The 18228-nt window shown below is 39.7% G+C and overlaps 3 protein-coding genes across 3 annotated transcripts; all 3 read left to right on the plus strand.

The window, feature by feature from the left end:
* Window positions 1-464: 464 nt before the first annotated feature.
* LOC139952396 (ectonucleotide pyrophosphatase/phosphodiesterase family member 7-like) lies at window positions 465-5990 on the plus strand. The gene is made up of 6 exons (XM_071951511.1): window positions 465-582; window positions 2014-2173; window positions 2749-3359; window positions 3853-3993; window positions 4399-4521; window positions 4961-5990. The coding sequence occupies exons 1-6, from the start codon at window positions 508-510 to the stop codon at window positions 5165-5167; spliced, it is 1317 nt and encodes a 438-aa protein (XP_071807612.1). The 5' UTR covers window positions 465-507; the 3' UTR covers window positions 5168-5990.
* A 690-nt stretch (window positions 5991-6680) lies between these two features.
* LOC139952397 (microfibril-associated glycoprotein 4-like) lies at window positions 6681-11342 on the plus strand. Its single transcript, XM_071951512.1, has 4 exons — window positions 6681-7416; window positions 7958-8094; window positions 8224-8485; window positions 9614-11342. Exons 1-4 carry the CDS (start codon window positions 6822-6824, stop codon window positions 9862-9864), a joined length of 1245 nt encoding a protein of 414 aa, XP_071807613.1. The 5' UTR covers window positions 6681-6821; the 3' UTR covers window positions 9865-11342.
* Window positions 11343-11962: 620 nt separating this feature from the next.
* LOC139952270 (uncharacterized) lies at window positions 11963-16118 on the plus strand. The gene is made up of 4 exons (XM_071951347.1): window positions 11963-13256; window positions 13676-13812; window positions 13931-14192; window positions 15385-16118. The coding sequence occupies exons 1-4, from the start codon at window positions 12236-12238 to the stop codon at window positions 15630-15632; spliced, it is 1668 nt and encodes a 555-aa protein (XP_071807448.1). The 5' UTR covers window positions 11963-12235; the 3' UTR covers window positions 15633-16118.
* The last annotated feature ends 2110 nt before the right edge of the window (window positions 16119-18228 follow it).

An 18228-nucleotide genomic window follows, 5' to 3' on the forward strand; every position in this document is an offset into this window, starting at 1 on the left:
GGGATGGTTCTGTGCTTCATCAACTTTTGAGATTTTTCTTATTAGGCTTTAAAGTTGCTTATTTTGGCTTGGAAATGAGAGGAATGCCTCATGGAAACTGACAGCGAGTAGGTTTGGGAAAAACAAAATAATTATTTTCGAGGGTGTTTTTTTCTTCAGGTAAAATTGTTATTAGCAAAAACTCCAAACTGCTGACCTACCAAAAATTAAAAAAGAAATCTGGATTTGTCTGAAAATATATCTGATTTTTCAAGAGACTGAGACACTGTAAATATTTTGTCGGGTATTTTGGAATATAGCATTTGGCATTGGTTATTATGGTAGTTTATTTAGTTGTAGGCCTAATATAAATGCACCCCGACAGTGTCAACCGAAAATGATTCCAAGAGCAAAGCGCGCCCTCTGTCGAGGTATCACGATACATAAGTATGAGATAGTGACGTCTTGGACCCAGGCTACTGTTTTATCCCCACCATTCGTAACACAGTTTTAATTGCCGCTATAAAGATGGACAAGGCGTTTTGTCTAGGTTTACTCGTTCTTCTGACTTCATTGGTTAACAGCCAACAAAAACCACCAAAGGTATGTACTTATTGCTTGGTGTAGTAAGTCTGATATACATTCCTCATGGGGAGCCAAAGTGTAAGTTGCGTCAAAGATCAGTCTGTTTTTCCGTCGAACCTCGTGTGGTTGCATACCGCGCCCTTTTCGAATCCATGGCTTTGGATTCGGCTACAGACTCGACCGTCTGAATCCCTGAACGCATAGCACGCGTAGAGTCATAACAACAGAGGGGCCTAGAAAACCAGCCTACCTAGCCTGAGCCGAAGCCGAAGCAGTGGATTCGAAAAAAGGCAATACTTCTATGAAAATAGGTATTGAACAATTTTTTATTTTCCACCCGGTGCAATGTCATAAACAAATATACGGAGTGGGGGCCGAGTCGTGCCGTGTCAGGGTTGAACTGAGTTCCAAACAGTTAAAAGCACCGGCTACTATTGGTAATTACTCAAAATAATTGTTAGCAATAGACCTTACTTGGTAACGAGTAATGGGGAGATGTTGATAGTACGTTGTGAGAAGTGACTCCCTCTGAAGTAACTTAGTTTTTAAGAAAGAGGCAATTTCTTACTAAAATAATTAAGTCCGATAAAGATTTCGGGCCTAAAGCCCCCTTTTTAGGCACATGAAAGCACACACACAATTTTTGCAATAAGGGTACCCCCCCCATTTTTTTCTTACAACTTCGATGACCAGCTGAGCCTAAATTCCCACAGATATGGTTTTGTATGCATCTTGGGGATACACGCAAGTGCAGAACACTGGTCTTTGACAGTTACCAAACGTGCCCATACAGTGCCTTTAAAAGTGTAATAAATCTTCTGATAAGAATAGTTACAAACACGAACGTGTCGGGTCAGTGTGCTAGACTAAAGTTCGCAAAAACAAAAACAGCTGGCAGAAAAAGGTTCAGAGTCGTTTTGCGATAAGCAATGGCTGTACGCGTGTTCGTCATTTTGAAATCAAGCTCCAACTTGTATGCTACACTTAGATAAATACACTTCCCCCGGCCTCTTCAAATAGTACACCAGGCCCCAATTTCATGCTAAGCACAAATGTTTGCTTAGCATGAAATTTGTGCCTAATAAAACAAGATTAGGCTGCCAACCAAAATGTCCACGTGATTTTCAGTATGAGCAAACAACAGCTGAATACCAGTAACAAGCAATATGCAACATAAAGCAATTTGGTTGGTAAGCTTTTTGTTATCAAGTAAAGGAAGACATTTCATGCTAAGCAAATTTGTGTGCTCAGCAGCTTTTTGAAATTGGGCCATGTAGTATCACTGGTTATGCTGCAACTGCTTTCAGATTGGTGCTATCCCTGACCATTCTTGGATGTTGTTAAAGTAACGTCCAGCTTTACGATATAGGCATGAGCTATAAATAGTTGCCTTTTAGATGATGCTGTCATTCGATATCTTGAGAACTATTTTGATCAACATTTTTTTAGGAGAAGATCATATTTCTCCTCGTGGATGGACTCCGATGGGACCGTCTTGGGTACGAGATGCCGGCCCTGGACACGATTGCACAGAATGGGGTCCGCGCCGAATGGTTGGACGGTGTCTTTGTTACTAAGTCAGCACCCAGCATGTTCTCAATCGCTACTGGTGGGTACGAACAGAGTACACTGTTTCGAAACGTCGAGACCAAACTGTCTCCTTTTCAGAGCCACCACTCCTTCAAAGGAGATTCTACACTTGGTTGTACCCGCAAGTTTACTATTCATATATAAATATATATTTATAGGTACTCCCATTCTCCACACAATGCAAGGCTTCACACAACATTAACACAAAGAACATCACGTTTTTAATTTTAAAACATTCGATTTTTAGAGTAATTTTCATGCAATTCATTTTGATCACTGCTGAGTTGTGCAAACCCAGAATAAAAAAAAAGTAGTTGCACATATTTTTATTAATAACAAATTAATATTGGTATATTACGCTCCGACCATTCGCGGGTCAGATTGACCCGGGTTTTGGATCCAGGAGACTCTGGATCATTTCTGGATCAGAATGACCCGGAAGTGGTTAACAAAAACTGACCCTCAAATGGGCTCGGCCTCACAGGAATCGGATTTCAGATCAATACTGAAACGCATGTTTTGAAGTTTAAAGTCAGATAAAATCATTATTTTGTTTATCAGCAGAAACTATAAATTACTTGTCTGTTTGTGCAGGTCTCTACGTTGAAAGTCACGGTGTTGTCCATAACTTAGCCTTTGACGCAGCCACACACGAAATGACAGGTGGATGGAGTGAAACTATGAATTCCACGTGGTGGTTTAACTTTGCCGGTGAGCCGCTCTGGATCACGGCCATCACTCAGGGTCTTAGCGCGGGCAGCTTCATGTACCCCGGGGGTCAAACGCCGATCGACGGCATCCTTCCTGATCGCTACATCGGGTACTCCACCAAGGTGTACCAAAACCTCGTAGACCGCGCAAAAGTGGTGTTTGACTGGCTCTATGAAGATAACTTGGATGTTGTTTTCTTGTACGTCGGTAAGCTCGACGACGCTCTACATTATACGGGTTTCAGTGGTGAAACGGAAAGGGTGGCCGGTGAAGTCAACGAACTTATAAGTTATATTCTAGCCAAGATAGCGGTAGATTCAAATGTTGGAGACAATTTAAACTTCATTGTAGCGAGTGATCATGGAATGGCGAAGATCTCCGGCGATAAGGCACTTTCTTTGTTCGATTACATCAACGAATCGAAAGTGGATATGCTCGTTTCCGATGGCGGGTCAATATTTCAGATTCAACCTGTAGAGGGCGCACTTGAGGAGGTAACCTATGACCTTTCCAATAAAATATGCAAATTACAATACATATGCTGACAGACCCTCTAGTGGTTGGCAAAAGCTATGGAGATGTGTATTACACGGACGTACCATTGCCTCTGTTTCACGCCGCCACGAGCCGCATACAAAACAGCGCAATGTTCCCTCATTTGTTGCAAACCAAAATGTGCAGTGCGGACGCGCTATGCGGATTTTACATATTTCATTGGAGGGTCTATTTAACCGGGCTTACACGTTTATGTTTATCTAATTCACTGAAGACATACAATTAGCAGATGAATTAGTTGCTTATGGGTGTTTAAAATAACAAATGGTGAATCTTCACGTGAAGACCGCAGAACAGGCCTAGTTGAAACGTCGAGAAATAGAACAAAAGCAAAAACAGAACCGCTCCCATTCACGCACAGCACTACAATGAAGCCGATGCAGGGTATAAGTTTTCACTGACAATGTTTGCGTGTGAATTCCCGACCAATAGGTGTACAGCACCCTGTCACGTGCCCATCCATCGATCAACATCTTTAAGAAAGAAGAGTTTCCTTCAAGATTTCACTACGGTAACAACCCAAGAAATCTGGCTCTGATTGGGTACATGGACATCGGATGGACTTTGTTTCCGGTAAGATAATTCTTATAACTTATTATTCACATTCTCCATGGTATGAAATGAGCAACATTGTCAAATAATTAGTACTAATAGTAGATATTAAATTTGCATCGGGGATGCCCATATACAAAAACACTGATGTGTTTAAGCAGTGTATACTCGGTAGTTTCCAGAGTTCTGTGAAAAAAATCACAGGCATATTATTACTCGGGTGGGATGCATAATAACAAAGTCTAGTTGCACCTTCAATGACCAATTGGGCCAACGTTTTCACAGGTTTGTTATTTTATGCATATGTTGCGATAAACCAAGAGAGAAGGTCTTTGACAATTACCAAAGGGGTCCAGTGTTTTAAAACAATTATTACATCTGGACTCAACCGATGGAATTTTTGATTTGACAACTTTCATTCTACAGAGAGTTGACAATGTGTCAGCAGCAGGTCATGGTTACGACAATGATGACATGACAATGAAGTCTTTGTTCTACGCTCAGGGACCTAGTTTCAGACATGGATACCTCGCCAATCATTTTGAATCGGTAAGAATATTTAGAGAAAGTTCAAACGTGCACCATGGTTTAAGGTTGACTATTTTGACTCGAACCCGGGCTGGTCGACCGTTGGCTGACTACTGTGGTCGACCATTTTGAACGAGCCTCAGGACAAAGGTTTCTTCACTGAAATCTGTTCCATGCTAACATGTGGAAAGCGAAAAGGGGGAACCAGTGACACTAAAGTGAAAACGCGGATGGCAATGGTTGACTAGACTTCCAAACTAGTCGTTTGAGTAAGTGGGTCATTGTGCAAGTACGTTACCGGTCAGTAGTCGACTAACATGTGCGCACTTGAGCTTGCTCTTAGCAACCACTAATAATGACTTGTTGTTTTTGAAAAAAATAAATATAATAAAAATACTCCTCCTTGACAATGTAAATATTTTGGAAATTAGCAATATTTCAAAATATTGTTTCATTCCAGGTGAATATTTACTCTTTAATGTGTGAGATTCTTGGCGTTGTGCCAGCGCCGAACAATGGCTCAAGAAACACCTACAAAGATATGTTGGTATCTGAACATCCTACGAGAGTCACGGTCACATGTGGTGCTACTGCCCTCAACGGCTGCTACGCGGCCCTCCTCTACATGGGAACCATTTTGGCAAAATTCTTTGTTCTTCAATTGTAAGAGTTACAACGGACAACGAGATTAGTTACTCCAATTTTGTTTTCTTCATTTCCTGTGTTAAAATCGAGTTTGTTTTTTTCTTCTAAAAGTGCTTTGTTAAATCCATTTTGTAGTTTTGATGGTTGGGGAATTTTAAACTATCTGTTGAATCATTGGCCGACATAAACATAAGGCATTCAGCCACAAGCTCCGTGTTCAAATGATGTACTACACTACTATAACTTTATAGACTGGGCCCTGGATAAAGACAGGTCCCTGCTCCTAGATCCAGTGTTTCCATTTGATACAATAGTATCATTATAAACGTGCAGTGACATTAGCTTTCCATTTGCTCAAACAGTACACTGCTGTCACGTCCGCAATATAATTTGACTGCGTATCTCTATGTGAAATGAATGTAGGTCGAAGGTGAAAATACAAGCCGGTCTGGAGACAGGTCTCTAGCGTTATTCACGAGCCTCGAAGTGTGACGTCAGATGTTCTTGCTACTCAACTTCTGCTACAACTTTAATACAACGGTTGCCATAATGTGCCCGCCCCCATACTAAGTACAAACTATTAGCGCCCTCTTTTGGTTCATCCTCATGGAACGCACGTTCTGTATCATAAAGGGGACAGTATCTCCGGGCGACAGGTTTCCCCATGACTTAGGACCGAATTTGGCAACAATTTATGCGCCAAACTTATCATCCTTTGTTGCAAACCCAAAGTTACTTTTGAGTAATTACATTGTAGGGTGTATACAAGACAGATTTCAAACGATAAGGCTGTGATTTATTGTGTATTTGTTGAAGACATCGTGTGATCTGGAAATTTTATAACTCACAACCCAAACCTTCCTGCGTTCGAGGAGCAAGAATGTCCTGAATTCTTAAAGGAACACGTTGCCTTGGATCGGACGAGTTGGTGTATGAAAAGCGTTTGTAACCGTTTGTTATAAAATGCATATGGTTAGAAAGATGTTTTAAAAGTAGAATACATTGATCCACACAATTATCATTCCAAATTGCACGGTTTTTATTTTACGTCGCGAACTAACACGGTCGGTCATTTTTTTGACTCCCACAAAATAATGGCCGGCCGTGTTTGTCGACGAGGTAAAACCAAAACCAAGCAATTTCAAGGCATATTTGTGTGGATCATTGTATTCTACTTTTACAACATCTTTCTAACCATACCGATTTTATAAGAAACGGTTACAGAACGCTTTTCAAAGACCAACTCGACCGATCCAAGGCAACGTGTTCCTTTGACCAAATACACTCTCGTTATGAGTTATTACACGGCGATTGTTATAAGTCATGCAACTTCTCAAAAAACGAGACGTATTCGGCCACAACTTATTTTGAGGTAAAACGTACATTTTGGTTTAGGTTTATAAGTTGTACTTTTTTCCAGTCTAGTTAAAAAAATAATAATAACAACCTAATAATTTCAGCCTAGACAGTGTATAATTGGCGCTACCTACCGCTGTGTACAAAGTGTAAAAATGCAGTGTGGATGCACTTTGATCCTCATACTTAGAATATTGACCTATGGGCCAAACGGATATGTTAGTGCGTCACAGCAGAAGTTCAACCATAAGTCGTCTAGTCTGTACTGAAAGTACAAGTCTGTCTACAAAATAACATTTATTGGTTATCGGTTTGCCTTAATGGAACCACCATGTATGAAAATGACCCTGTTGGTCTTCTTAGCCGTGTTTGCTATGAGAGCAAGATCCCAAACTAATAGTTTTGGGCCATATCCAACGACCGAGACTGAACGATGTGTGTGTCAACCGCACATCACAGTCAACCCGCCCGTTTGCAGACGCCCTGATCCCGTTAACTCCTCCGGTACCGGCTACAACTGTACGACCGTCCAGGAAATACTTCGTACAGTATCAACAAATCAAGAAGATACAACACGGAAAGTAGACGAGTTGGAAGAAACGGTCTCGAATGAGCTGAACGAAACACGACGGAAGGTAGACGAGTTGGAAGAAACAGTCTCAGCAAATCAGGAAACCGCCTCATATGAGCTGAACGAAACACGACGGAAGGTAGACGAGTTGGGAGAAACGGTCTTAGCAAATCAGGAAACCGTCTCCTATGAACTGAGCGAAACACGACGGAAGGTAGACGAGTTGGGAGAAACAGTCTCAGCAAATCAGGAAACTGTCTCCTCGGAATTACAGGGTATAAGACGACAGCTAGAAGAGCTACAAGTCTCTGTTTCTACCTTGGTGGAATTCATTCATGCTAGACGTAAGTTTTATTTGTTTTAAAGTCATCGTAATAAATGCTAATAGTGAGTCAATGAAAACAATATTGAACGATTATTTACGATCCCGTTGATAATTGTTTTAGTAAGGTCAAGCAGTGCTATAGAAGTAGAATATTTTATTGGACACAGTATTGACCATGGAAAAGCATCTTTTAAAATGAGTCAACAAGACATTGAGATTCATTCACCATTCAGTTTTCATACACGTAATTTCACCGTCCATCCACCACCATCTATCTCCATTGCACAATCTATGCACTGAAGACAGCGCAGCAAATGGCGCGCGGTGCTCAATACTTGAACCGGGCGCGCAAGTGTTGAGCACCGCGCGCCATTTGCTGCGGTGTCTTCAGTGCATAGATTGTGCAAAAAAAAAAAAGAATTTCAATAGAGGGCGCTACAAATTTTGTTTCGTCGGATTAGTCTATAGGATTTGGAACAATTAAACTACAATATTTGGGTACAGTTACGGACGGGGCACAGTTACTGATTACTGTTTTTATCGTTTACATACTTGTACAGTTGCCCTTCCAAAGGATTGTTCCGAGATTCGTGCGAGTGGCGTATCAACCAGTGGCGTGCACACGGTTCAACCTCTAGGCTACGGTGAGGCTTTCCGAGTATACTGTGATATGGAGACAGATGGTGGTGGATGGACGGTAAGATAACACAATAGCAAATGGATGAGAGTACTCATCTCTAAGAATATAACATTTGTAAATATAAAGAAAGAGTTTGACCAAGTTGAAGAATATCTGAATATTAAAACCTCCACGTTCCTTCGATAGGTTTTTCAGCGGCGCCAGGACGGCAGTGTAGATTTCTATTTGGACTTTGCCAACTACAGCCGGGGCTTTGGGAATCTAGAGGGAGAGTTTTGGCTCGGTAACGACAACTTGCACCGTCTGACCGCTCAGGGCGAGTACGAACTCCGCGTAGATCTTACGGACTTCGACAACGTTACTGGGTATGCCATCTACGATACGTTCAGCATCGCCGATGTGAGTTACAACTACAGTTTGACAGTAGGAGGTTACTCAGGAAATACACGTAAGTAGCTATTTAAGTGGAGACTCTGTAGCTAATACAGACATCTTAATGGGTAAACTGTACCCATCGCTATGACCGACAAGCTTAACCATTACTTGTATTAGTGGTTGCTGTCAGTAATTGTCCATGGAAGACAGCAAAGCATAGAACATCGTACTGTCTAAGAGTCGATCATGTTTTAAATGATGGCAACATCGTTTCTTTTAGACAGTGGTTCTACCAAGTGTCCATGTACAAATGTTACAGTAAAACCTTACTGGAACATTTCCTCTTCATCTACTAATTTTTATTTTCCCCCTTTTTCGGTAACATAATATAGCAACTTTTCTATGAGACGTTTTCAAACTGTTAAAATTATGCCTTTTCCGTCATAAAACATTTCTTGAGGAACGTGGGAATCGGGTGCACTGTAAAACACATTTATTATCAGTTTTGTATATGTAAATATTTGTTAGCATATTTTTCCACCACATTTTGTACTCCAAACTTTTTTTTCTATCGTGATATAAAAGAAAATTACACACAACGTTTTTATTTACAAGGTATATTGTAATTTTTGGGAGCTGACAAAAAAAGGAATTTATTTATATGTTAAACCCAGATGAAAACAGCGGGGGTGGAGTTCTGTTTACATTATTCCTCAAATCCAGCCCAGCAGTGGAATTTGGGATTTAGGTATCCTTTGAACCTCAAACATGAACAAAATAAATAAGCAACAAATTATTAGTAAACAATTGCAGTTTATCCATTTCTAAGCCTAGAAAAATTAAAGTATCTTCTAAAATCAAACCATTTCACAATTTGGAGGCGAAAATGGTAAAAATTAAAAGTGTTCGCTTTTATATCCAGTTTCGATGGCAATTTATTTGACGCTAATGATAATGTTAAAAAAAGCTGAAAATTGGAAAAATCACCCCAAAGGGAACAAATGAAAACAATTAACCTGTTTTATGTATAGATTTTGAACAATTTTAATGTTACTTCACTTCCCCCAATATTCCAGCTCCAACTTATCAATTTGTTCCTAATCACACCTAATGTTAGAAACGACTAATGTTCTAAGTTTATCCTCCTGCCAACATCACATTTTACACGTCTGACTATAGGGCTACGTGTGTTATCTTTCAGGAGACTCGTTATCGTACAACAATAACATGGTCTTTACGACCAAAGACCGAGACAACGATGAATGGGGTACTGCTAACTGTGCCGTGGAGCGCAATGGAGCCTGGTGGTACACTTATTGCACCTACTGTAATTTGAACGGAAGATACATCAATGAGGCCACTTACAACATAGAAGGAATTTGGTGGGTTGGCTTTTCGGGTAATTACATCCCACTCAAAAGAACTGAGATGAAAATTAGAAGAAAACTGTAGTCCTTACTAGGTGGATAGAAAAATCTCCTTAAATAATCACCTGATCACTTCATCTTATTTAGTTTCTAGTAATTTTTTGAACAATAATAATAGTACACTTTGAAATTTAAACAAATATGTCAAACATACACTTTGAAACTTCAAAAATAATGTCAAACATAATAACTAAATGTGAACGAACTTTTACTGTCAGTGTGTCAGTGTTCAATGTTGCAATCGAATTTAAAGGCAGTGGACACTATCGGTAATTATGCAAAATATTTTTTTAGCATAAAACCTTTCTTTCTTGGTGACGAGTGATGGGCAGACGTTGATGGTATAAAACATTGTGAGAAACGGCTCCCTCTGAAGTGCCATAGTTTTTGAGAAAGAAGTATTTTTCCACAAATTTGATTTCGAGACCTCAGATTTAGAACTTGAGGTCTCGAAATCAACCATCTAAACGCACACAACTTCGTGTGACAGGGGTGTTTTTTCTTTCATTATAATCTCGCAAGTTCGAAGACCGATTAAGCTCAAATGTTCACAGGTTTGTTATTTTATGCATATGTTGAGTTACACCAACTGTGAAGGCTAGTCTTTGACAATTACTAATAGTGTCCACTGCCTTTAAACACAACTAATTGGTTGGGAGGGGGGGGGGGGACTTCACAAGCTATTTGTTCGGTTGTAAATCAGAGGGCTTAATTTTTCTCTGTTTGGAATTATTCTGTGTCGAACAGGGCTCGACTACTTTCTACCGGCCTCGTCTTTTAATATATTGACTGGAAAGACAGATAATTGCAATTAGGCACGACAAACATTTCTCTGTTTATTTTGTATGTTCAAGTATTGGATATGGGTGAATCATTATTGGATTGGGTCTCCCTATAAAAAATCGGGGTCGCTCTACTCAAACCTTAATTACGAATTATGTCAAATAGTGAACAATTTGTTTATATCTGACCCGGGAAATCTTTGGAGTGAATTAACTGAGACGATGTATATAGGTTTTCTCGGTCAATTTCGGCAAACGAGCAGCCATTTTAACCACCAAGCTATATTCTATTTCGCGCGAAATCGAATGCTACTGAAAAGGGTAATTCGATTTCGTTTTATGATTTAGGTCAAATGTAATGTTGCGTCAATCGATTTAACAAAATAATCGTTCAATTGAATAATTCATCAAAGCAGCATCCAAATTCGCAGACGCTTCTTGAGGCGTAAAAGAATGACGTTATGCTAAGTTGAACAGAGTGCTAGTGGAATTTGACTCGACTCAAAACGCGAAATTGAATTGCCGAATTCTGAATTTGAAACGCAGTAACAACTGGAAAGGCAAAACAGTTTTAATTCGAACGCATGAAAATGAAATTGACTGCTCATTTGCAGAATTTGACGGAGAAAACCTATATTAACTTTGCAGTGGTAAATATAGCTGTACGATATGCAAATGTTTTTAATCTTCTGTTTTAGAATAAAACTGAATTAAAATTTAATATGATGCTGTTCTTTGTGTGAAAACTTAGCCTAAACTGGGAAAGATTGACATTCCTAAAATCATTCGTAACTGACAAATGGTTTCTAGTTTATATCGGATTAAATTCTAAAACTGCTTCTGATTACTCGGGTGTGTCTACCCCCCCCCCCCACCCCTCCCCATCAACTACCCCTTCCTGATGTATGCATTAAATACTGATAACCGGTCTGCATTGATTAATAACTTATTTTCTGAGCGATTGGTATCAGCACAATATTAACATAAAAAACAAAAAGAATTAAAATTAATCAAACTATACAAAGTGTAAAGGTAACAACACAAATTTCATCGCGGTAGATTTGCTGAATCCTTATAAAGACAGTGGGTGTTTAGTCGTCAGTCTCGCTTATGCCTACAATAATAAATAACTGAGCTTTCGAAAACACACCAACATTTGCTAACAATTACAAATAGCATTGTGTGATTGTTGTTGTCGTTGAAATGTGTTGTAAAAACCATCAATATCTTGTTAAGCCATCTTTCCTTGTTGAGACTGAGTTGCACGTCACGTCCTTGTTATTATTTTTGTCAATGTCATTATAACAACTGTTTTATCCGGGTCTGGCCCAAGTCCAAAATCAATCCCCGTCCACAGTACGAGAGCCTGGTTGAAGGTCGTTCCCACGGAAATCTCTACCCTCGAGTTCCTGGTTCAACCCCCTTATACGTTTTAACGGATATTTTCCCTATGAATTCAGGTCAGCTAAAAATAGCGTATCAGGAAGAAAACCAAACTTAAACTCAGGCACCATCTGTTCAGTAAGGATCTAGCTGTGGCTCATTTTCATTTAAACATTTCTACTCGATTTAGCAACGGAAGAAGTCGTGTTTTGTATTTGCAGTTTGAGCACAATGGCCTTGTTTATCCGTACACTCTTGATCGTTCTGATCGTGAAGTCTCAAGTTGAACAACTAGTTGAAGCTTCCAGCAACCAGAGAACGGTTTCATGTGAGCTACAAACAAGTAGTAAGATCGACGAGTTGAGGTTTATAGTAGAAAACTACCTCGTCATTCTTGACGATGAAGTCAGAAACACACAAGATCTGGTGAAAGAGCTCAACATTACAGTGACCAGAAATCTAAAAACTGTTTCCTATGAGCAAGAGGAAACACGTCGAATGGTTAGTGAGTTGCAGGTTGCAGTAGCGACCAACCAAGAAAGGGCCACCTCTGAGCAAGAAAGGGCCACCTCTGAGCAAGAGGAAACACGTCGAATGGTTAGTGAGTTGCAGGTTGCAGTAGCGACCAACCAAGAAAGGGCCACCTCTGAGCAAGAGGAAACACGTCGAATGGTTAGTGAGTTGCAGGGTGCAGTATCAACCAACCAAGAAAGGGCCACCTCTGAGCACGAGGAAACACGTCGTATAGTTAGTGAGTTACAGGTCGCAGTAGCGACCAACCAAGAAAGGGCCACCTCTGAGCAAGAGGAAACACGTCGAATGGTTAGTGAGTTGCAGGTTGCGGCATCAACCAACCAAGAAAGGGCCACCTCTGAGCAAGAGGAAACACGACGTATGGTTAGTGAGTTACAGGTCGCAGTAGCGACCAACCAAGAAACAACCACCTCTGAGCTGGAGGAAACACGTCGAATGGTTAGTGAGTTGCAGGTTGCGGCATCAACCAACCAAGAAAGGGCCACCTCTGAGCAAGAGGAAACACGACGTATGGTTAGTGAGTTACAGGTCGCAGTAGCGACCAACCAAGAAACAACCACCTCTGAGCTGGAGGAAACACGTCGAATGGTTAGTGAGTTGCAGGGTGCAGTATTGACCAACCAACAAACGGACACCTCTGAGGTACAGGGCATAAGACGACAGCTAGAACAGCTGCAAGGCTCTCTATTTCCATTGGTGCTATTCTTTCATGGAAGACGTAAGTTTTATTTATATACAGTCAACGTAACAACTTTCTTTTACTTTCAAGTCTCATATCTATTTAATATTTATTTATCATATGAATACGCATGGAATTTGTCAGCCAGTGTACAGAATTAGACAAAACCTAGAAACAATTTCAAAGAATCACACCACAATTCTAAGACAACCAATTACACAACCATAAAGAGAAAGTATAACAACAAAAAAATGAAAAAAACATACCGTTGATAATTTTGTTGGTAAGGTCGAGCAGTGTCATATAGGAGTGAAATTGTGTTTTTTATCGCAAACCTTACTTATCATTGAGGTTTCTTAAATGGGCCAAAAACATGTTTAGACTTAAAAAATACTCGTAGGATTACGAGATTTAATTTTTTTTATTTTATTTCATTTTATGTTTACAAACTTGTACAGTTGCCCTTCCAAAGGATTGTTCTGAGATTCGTGCGATGGGTGTATTGATCAGTGGCGTGTACCTGGTTCAACCTCTAGGCTCCAGTGAAGCTTTCCGAGTATACTGTGATATGGAAACAGACGGTGGTGGATGGACGGTAAGAAAACGCGCTAGTAAAAAATGAGAGTACCCATCTCTAAGAATTTATAAATAAGAAGAAGCTTGATAAAGTTGAAGAAGTCCGGAGTTTTAAAACCCCCATGTTCCTTTGATAGGTTTTCCAGAGGCGCCAGGACGGCAGTGTAGATTTCTATTTGGACTTTGCTAACTACAGCCGGGGCTTTGGGAACCTAGAGGGAGAGTTTTGGCTCGGTAACGACAACTTGCACCGTCTGACTGCTCAGGGCGAGTACGAACTCCGCGTAGATCTCACAGACTTCGACGACGTTACTGGGTATGCCAACTACGATACATTCAGCATTGCCGATGTGAGTGACAACTATAGGTTGACAGTAAGAGGTTACTCAGGAAATGCAGGTAAGACGCTTGAAGTGGAGACTCAATAGCCAATACACACATTCTAATGGGTAAATTGTGCCCATCGCTATGACAGACAAGCTAACCAATACTTGTATAAGTGATTGCTGTCAGTAATTGTCACTGGAAGACAGCAAAGCATAGAACATCGTACTGTCTAAGAGTCGATCATGTTTTAAATATGGCAACATCGTTACTTTTAGACAGTGGTTCATACCAAGTGTCGGTGAATGCCGACCCAAGTAATAACCAATACTTGTCAAACATAACAACCGTAATAGTCCATGTACAAATGTTACAGTAAAACTTTACTGGAACATGTCTTCTTCATCTACTAATTTTTATTTTCCCCCTTTTTCGGTAACATAATATAGCAACTTTTCTCGAAGTTGTTTTCAAACTGTTAAAATTATGCTTTTTCCTTCACAAAACATTTCTGGAGGAACGTGGGAATCGGATGCACTTTGAAACACATGTATTATCAGTTTTGTATTATGTACATTTTTGGTAGTTTTTTTCCACCACATTTTGTACTCCAAACTTGTTTTTCTATCATAATAAAAAAGACAAATACACACAACGTTTTTATTTACAAGGTATAATAAATTATTTTAATTATTGGGAGTTGACAAAAAAAGGAATTTATTTATATGTTAAACCCAGATGAAAACAGCGGGGGTGGAGTTCTTATTACATTATTCCTCAAATCCAGCCCAGCAGTGGAATTTGGGATTTTGGTATCCTTTGAACCTCAAACATGAACAAAATAAATAAGCAACAAATTAGTAGTAAACAATTGCAGTTTATGCATTTCTAAGCCTAGAAAAATTAAAGTATCTTCTAAAATCAAACCATTTCACAATTTGGAGGCGAAAATGGTAAAAATTAAAAGTGTTCGCTTTTATATCCAGTTTCGATGGCAATTTATTTGACGCTAATGATAAGCTGAACATTTCAAAAAATTACCCCAAAAGGAAACAATGAAAACAATGAACCTGTTTTATGACTATTATAGATTGTGAACATTATTTTACTTCACTTCTCCCAATATATCCCAGCTCCAACTGATAAATTTGTTCCTAATCACACCTTATCGACCTTATGTTAGAAACGACTAATGTTCTAAGTTTATCCTCCTGCCAACATCACATTTTACACGTCTGACTATAGGGCTACGTGTGTTATCTTTCAGGAGAAACGTTATCGTACAACAATAACATGGCCTTTACGACCAAAGACCGAGACAACGATGGCTGGAGGTCTGGTAACTGTGTCGTGCGTCTCAAAGGAGCCTGGTGGTACGGTTGGTGCAACGTCTGTAATTTGAACGGAAGATACTTCAATGAGGCCACTGGCAACACAGAAGGAATTAGGTGGAATGGCTTTTCGAGTTCGCTCACACTCAAAAGAACTGAGATAAAAATTAGAAGAAAACTGTAGTCCTTACTAGGTGGATAGAAAAATCTCCTTAAATAATCACTTGATCACTTCATCTTATTAAGTTTCTAGTAATTTTTTGAACAATAATAATTATACACTTTGAAACTTAAAAAAGTATGTCAAACATGGAATTAAATGTGAACGAACTTTTAATGCAATGGATAAATGAGACATCTATTAAAGTGCTGGTGCTTTACCAACTAGTGTCAATCTTTGTTCGGGGTACCAGTCGAAAGCCATACAACTGCAGCCGTATAGACGATATGACCTCTGACGCCACTCGAAAACCAAAACATGATTCGCGCGCAGACCGCCGGGCAAAACCTTTGTGTTTTGGTTGCCCGGCGAAACATGACGTTGTCAACGGAGGGCGGTCTGGGGTGGTGGCAGCTGTCAACCCAAGCGTGTAACTGTGCCGTGCGGTACCACGAAGCCTGGTGGTACAACGCCTGCTATGGCACCGATTTGAACGGGAGATACTTCAACGAGGCCACCGACAATTTGGAAGGAATTAAGTGGCTTCGCTTTTCAGGTTCCAGCTCACTCAAGTTTACTGAGATGAAAATTAGAAGTAAAGTTTAGTCCTTACTAAAGGTGGACACCATTATATGTACGCAGTAATGACATCTCAATTATAATCACCTGATCACGTTATTTTTTTTTAGTTTCTAGTAATTTTACAACAATAACTATGCCTGTACAAACTATTTAATGTGAACTATTTAATGGTTAATGGGACATAGAAATCGTAACGTCGAGTAACTAAAAACGCGCAGAAAGTAACTAAAAGTTAATGTCAGTTTACACCAAAGGTCGACCAGTATACTTAGTAAGACTTCCAATTAGTGCAAACGCTTCGCTTAAAAAACTCTCAAGATACCCTTATAAATAACCCGTTATAAATCCGCATCGTAGAGTGGATGCTCTATCATGATGGCATGATATCTATCGGAAGTGTTTTTATTAGCAATGCGGTAATGATCGACAACTTTGCTTGTGACGGTAGCTCGTCGAATCAGTTTTTTTTTTCATGAAACATTCGGTATAACTTAGTACTTCTATCACAGTTGTCAAGTTACATTAAATACGATCATTAAAAAGAGTTTTATACAAAAATTAGTCACAGTTCCATACTTATTAGAGGCTCGGTTTAGTTTGCTATAATTAATGGGTTGGGTTAGTTTTACCCCCTGAAATTGGGTGAAAACCATTAAGCGGTATTTTAGTTTTTGAAAATCTGTAAAGGCAGTGGACACTATTGGTTATTACTCAAAATAATTATTGGCACAAAACCTTACTTGGTAACGAGTAATGGGGAGAGGTTGATAGTATAAAGCATTGTGAGAAACGGCTCCCTCTGATGAAGTGACGTAGTTTTGGAGAAAGAAGTAATTTTCCACGAATTTGATCTTGAGACCTCAAGTTTAGAACTTGAGGTCTCGAAATCAAGCATCTGAAAGCACACAACTTCGTGTGACAAGGGTGTTTTTTTTCTTTCATAGTTATCTCGCAACTCCGACGACCGATCGAGCTCAAATTTTCACAGGTTTGTTATTTTACGCATAATACACCAAGTGAGAAAACTGGTCTTTGACAATTACCAATAGTGTACACTGCCTTTAAGTTAGCTCGACTATAACATTACTCCTTGCGTCTGAAGGCTAGATCGAAACTAATTTGGCTACTAGTGGTATTTTTTATTTAATTTTGTTTATTTTATTAATTTCTTCTCCTGTTGTTATTAAAACCGTATCGCCTAGTTGCCGACATTTCACGTTTCAAAACATTATTATTGATTTGATTTGATTTGATTTGAATTTATTCAAATGAAAAACATGTCAAAAATACATAGGTAGGCCTACACACCAACGGGAGAAAGGATGATAAAATAAGAATAAACCAAATTAGAACATGGAGAGTTGTTATTATATAAATAGTTACGGAGAATTTCAAGTTAAACTCGTTAGTTCACGTTTTAATAATAAATCGAAGCTTTTTTATAACGGGTAATTATTTGTTCATTTCCTGTATATTAAAATCGAGTTTCCGTTTTTTCTGAAAGTGCTCTGTTAAAGTCATTTTATTAGTAGTTGTGATGTGATAGTTGGGGAATTTTAAACCATCTGTTGAATCATAATTGACCGACATGGACATAATCAAAGCATTCAGGGCACAAGCTCCGTGTTCAAACGATATCTACGTTCATGGAGGTAGGATTACCTCCATGGGTGTTGCTGAATCTACCACTTTGGGTATGGGACCATACACGCACCGGTAAAACATTGGACCCTAAAGTAGGTCTGCCTATACAGCCGAGGTACCTTCTGTTACAGAAGATTATGTCCCCGACTGCCCCTCCCCCCCCCCCCCCCCCCCATGGCGAACTTCGGGTGCGTTCGTTTAGCTTCCCTGGGTCGACCCCGGTGTGTGGCGGTTTTTTTTTCCAGGACAAACGTGGGTAGTTATCTGCACACGTTCGTCCTGGAAAAAGAAAATGCCACACACCGGGGTCGACCCAGGGAAGCTAAACGAACGCACCCATTGTACAAACTACTCCTCATAGCGCCCTCTTTTGAATCATTTTCTCCATAATACG

Source organism: Asterias amurensis, chromosome 20, assembly GCF_032118995.1.
Source record: "Asterias amurensis chromosome 20, ASM3211899v1".
Classification (NCBI taxonomy): domain Eukaryota; kingdom Metazoa; phylum Echinodermata; class Asteroidea; order Forcipulatida; family Asteriidae; genus Asterias; species Asterias amurensis.

Coding starts and splice junctions, on each gene's coding strand:
- LOC139952397 (XM_071951512.1), top strand. CDS start 6,822: ATGGAACCACCATGTATGAAAATGACCCTGTTGGTCTTCTTAGCCGTG. Junction 7,417..7,957: donor GGAATTCATTCATGCTAGAC/GTAAGTTTTATT, acceptor ATACTTGTACAG/TTGCCCTTCCAAAGGATTGT. Junction 8,095..8,223: donor CAGATGGTGGTGGATGGACG/GTAAGATAACAC, acceptor TTCCTTCGATAG/GTTTTTCAGCGGCGCCAGGA.
- LOC139952396 (XM_071951511.1), top strand. CDS start 508: ATGGACAAGGCGTTTTGTCTAGGTTTACTCGTTCTTCTGACTTCATTG. Junction 2,174..2,748: donor CATGTTCTCAATCGCTACTG/GTGGGTACGAAC, acceptor CTGTTTGTGCAG/GTCTCTACGTTGAAAGTCAC. Junction 3,994..4,398: donor TCGGATGGACTTTGTTTCCG/GTAAGATAATTC, acceptor TTCATTCTACAG/AGAGTTGACAATGTGTCAGC.
- LOC139952270 (XM_071951347.1), top strand. CDS start 12,236: ATGGCCTTGTTTATCCGTACACTCTTGATCGTTCTGATCGTGAAGTCT. Junction 13,813..13,930: donor CAGACGGTGGTGGATGGACG/GTAAGAAAACGC, acceptor TTCCTTTGATAG/GTTTTCCAGAGGCGCCAGGA. Junction 14,193..15,384: donor AGGTTACTCAGGAAATGCAG/GTAAGACGCTTG, acceptor GTTATCTTTCAG/GAGAAACGTTATCGTACAAC.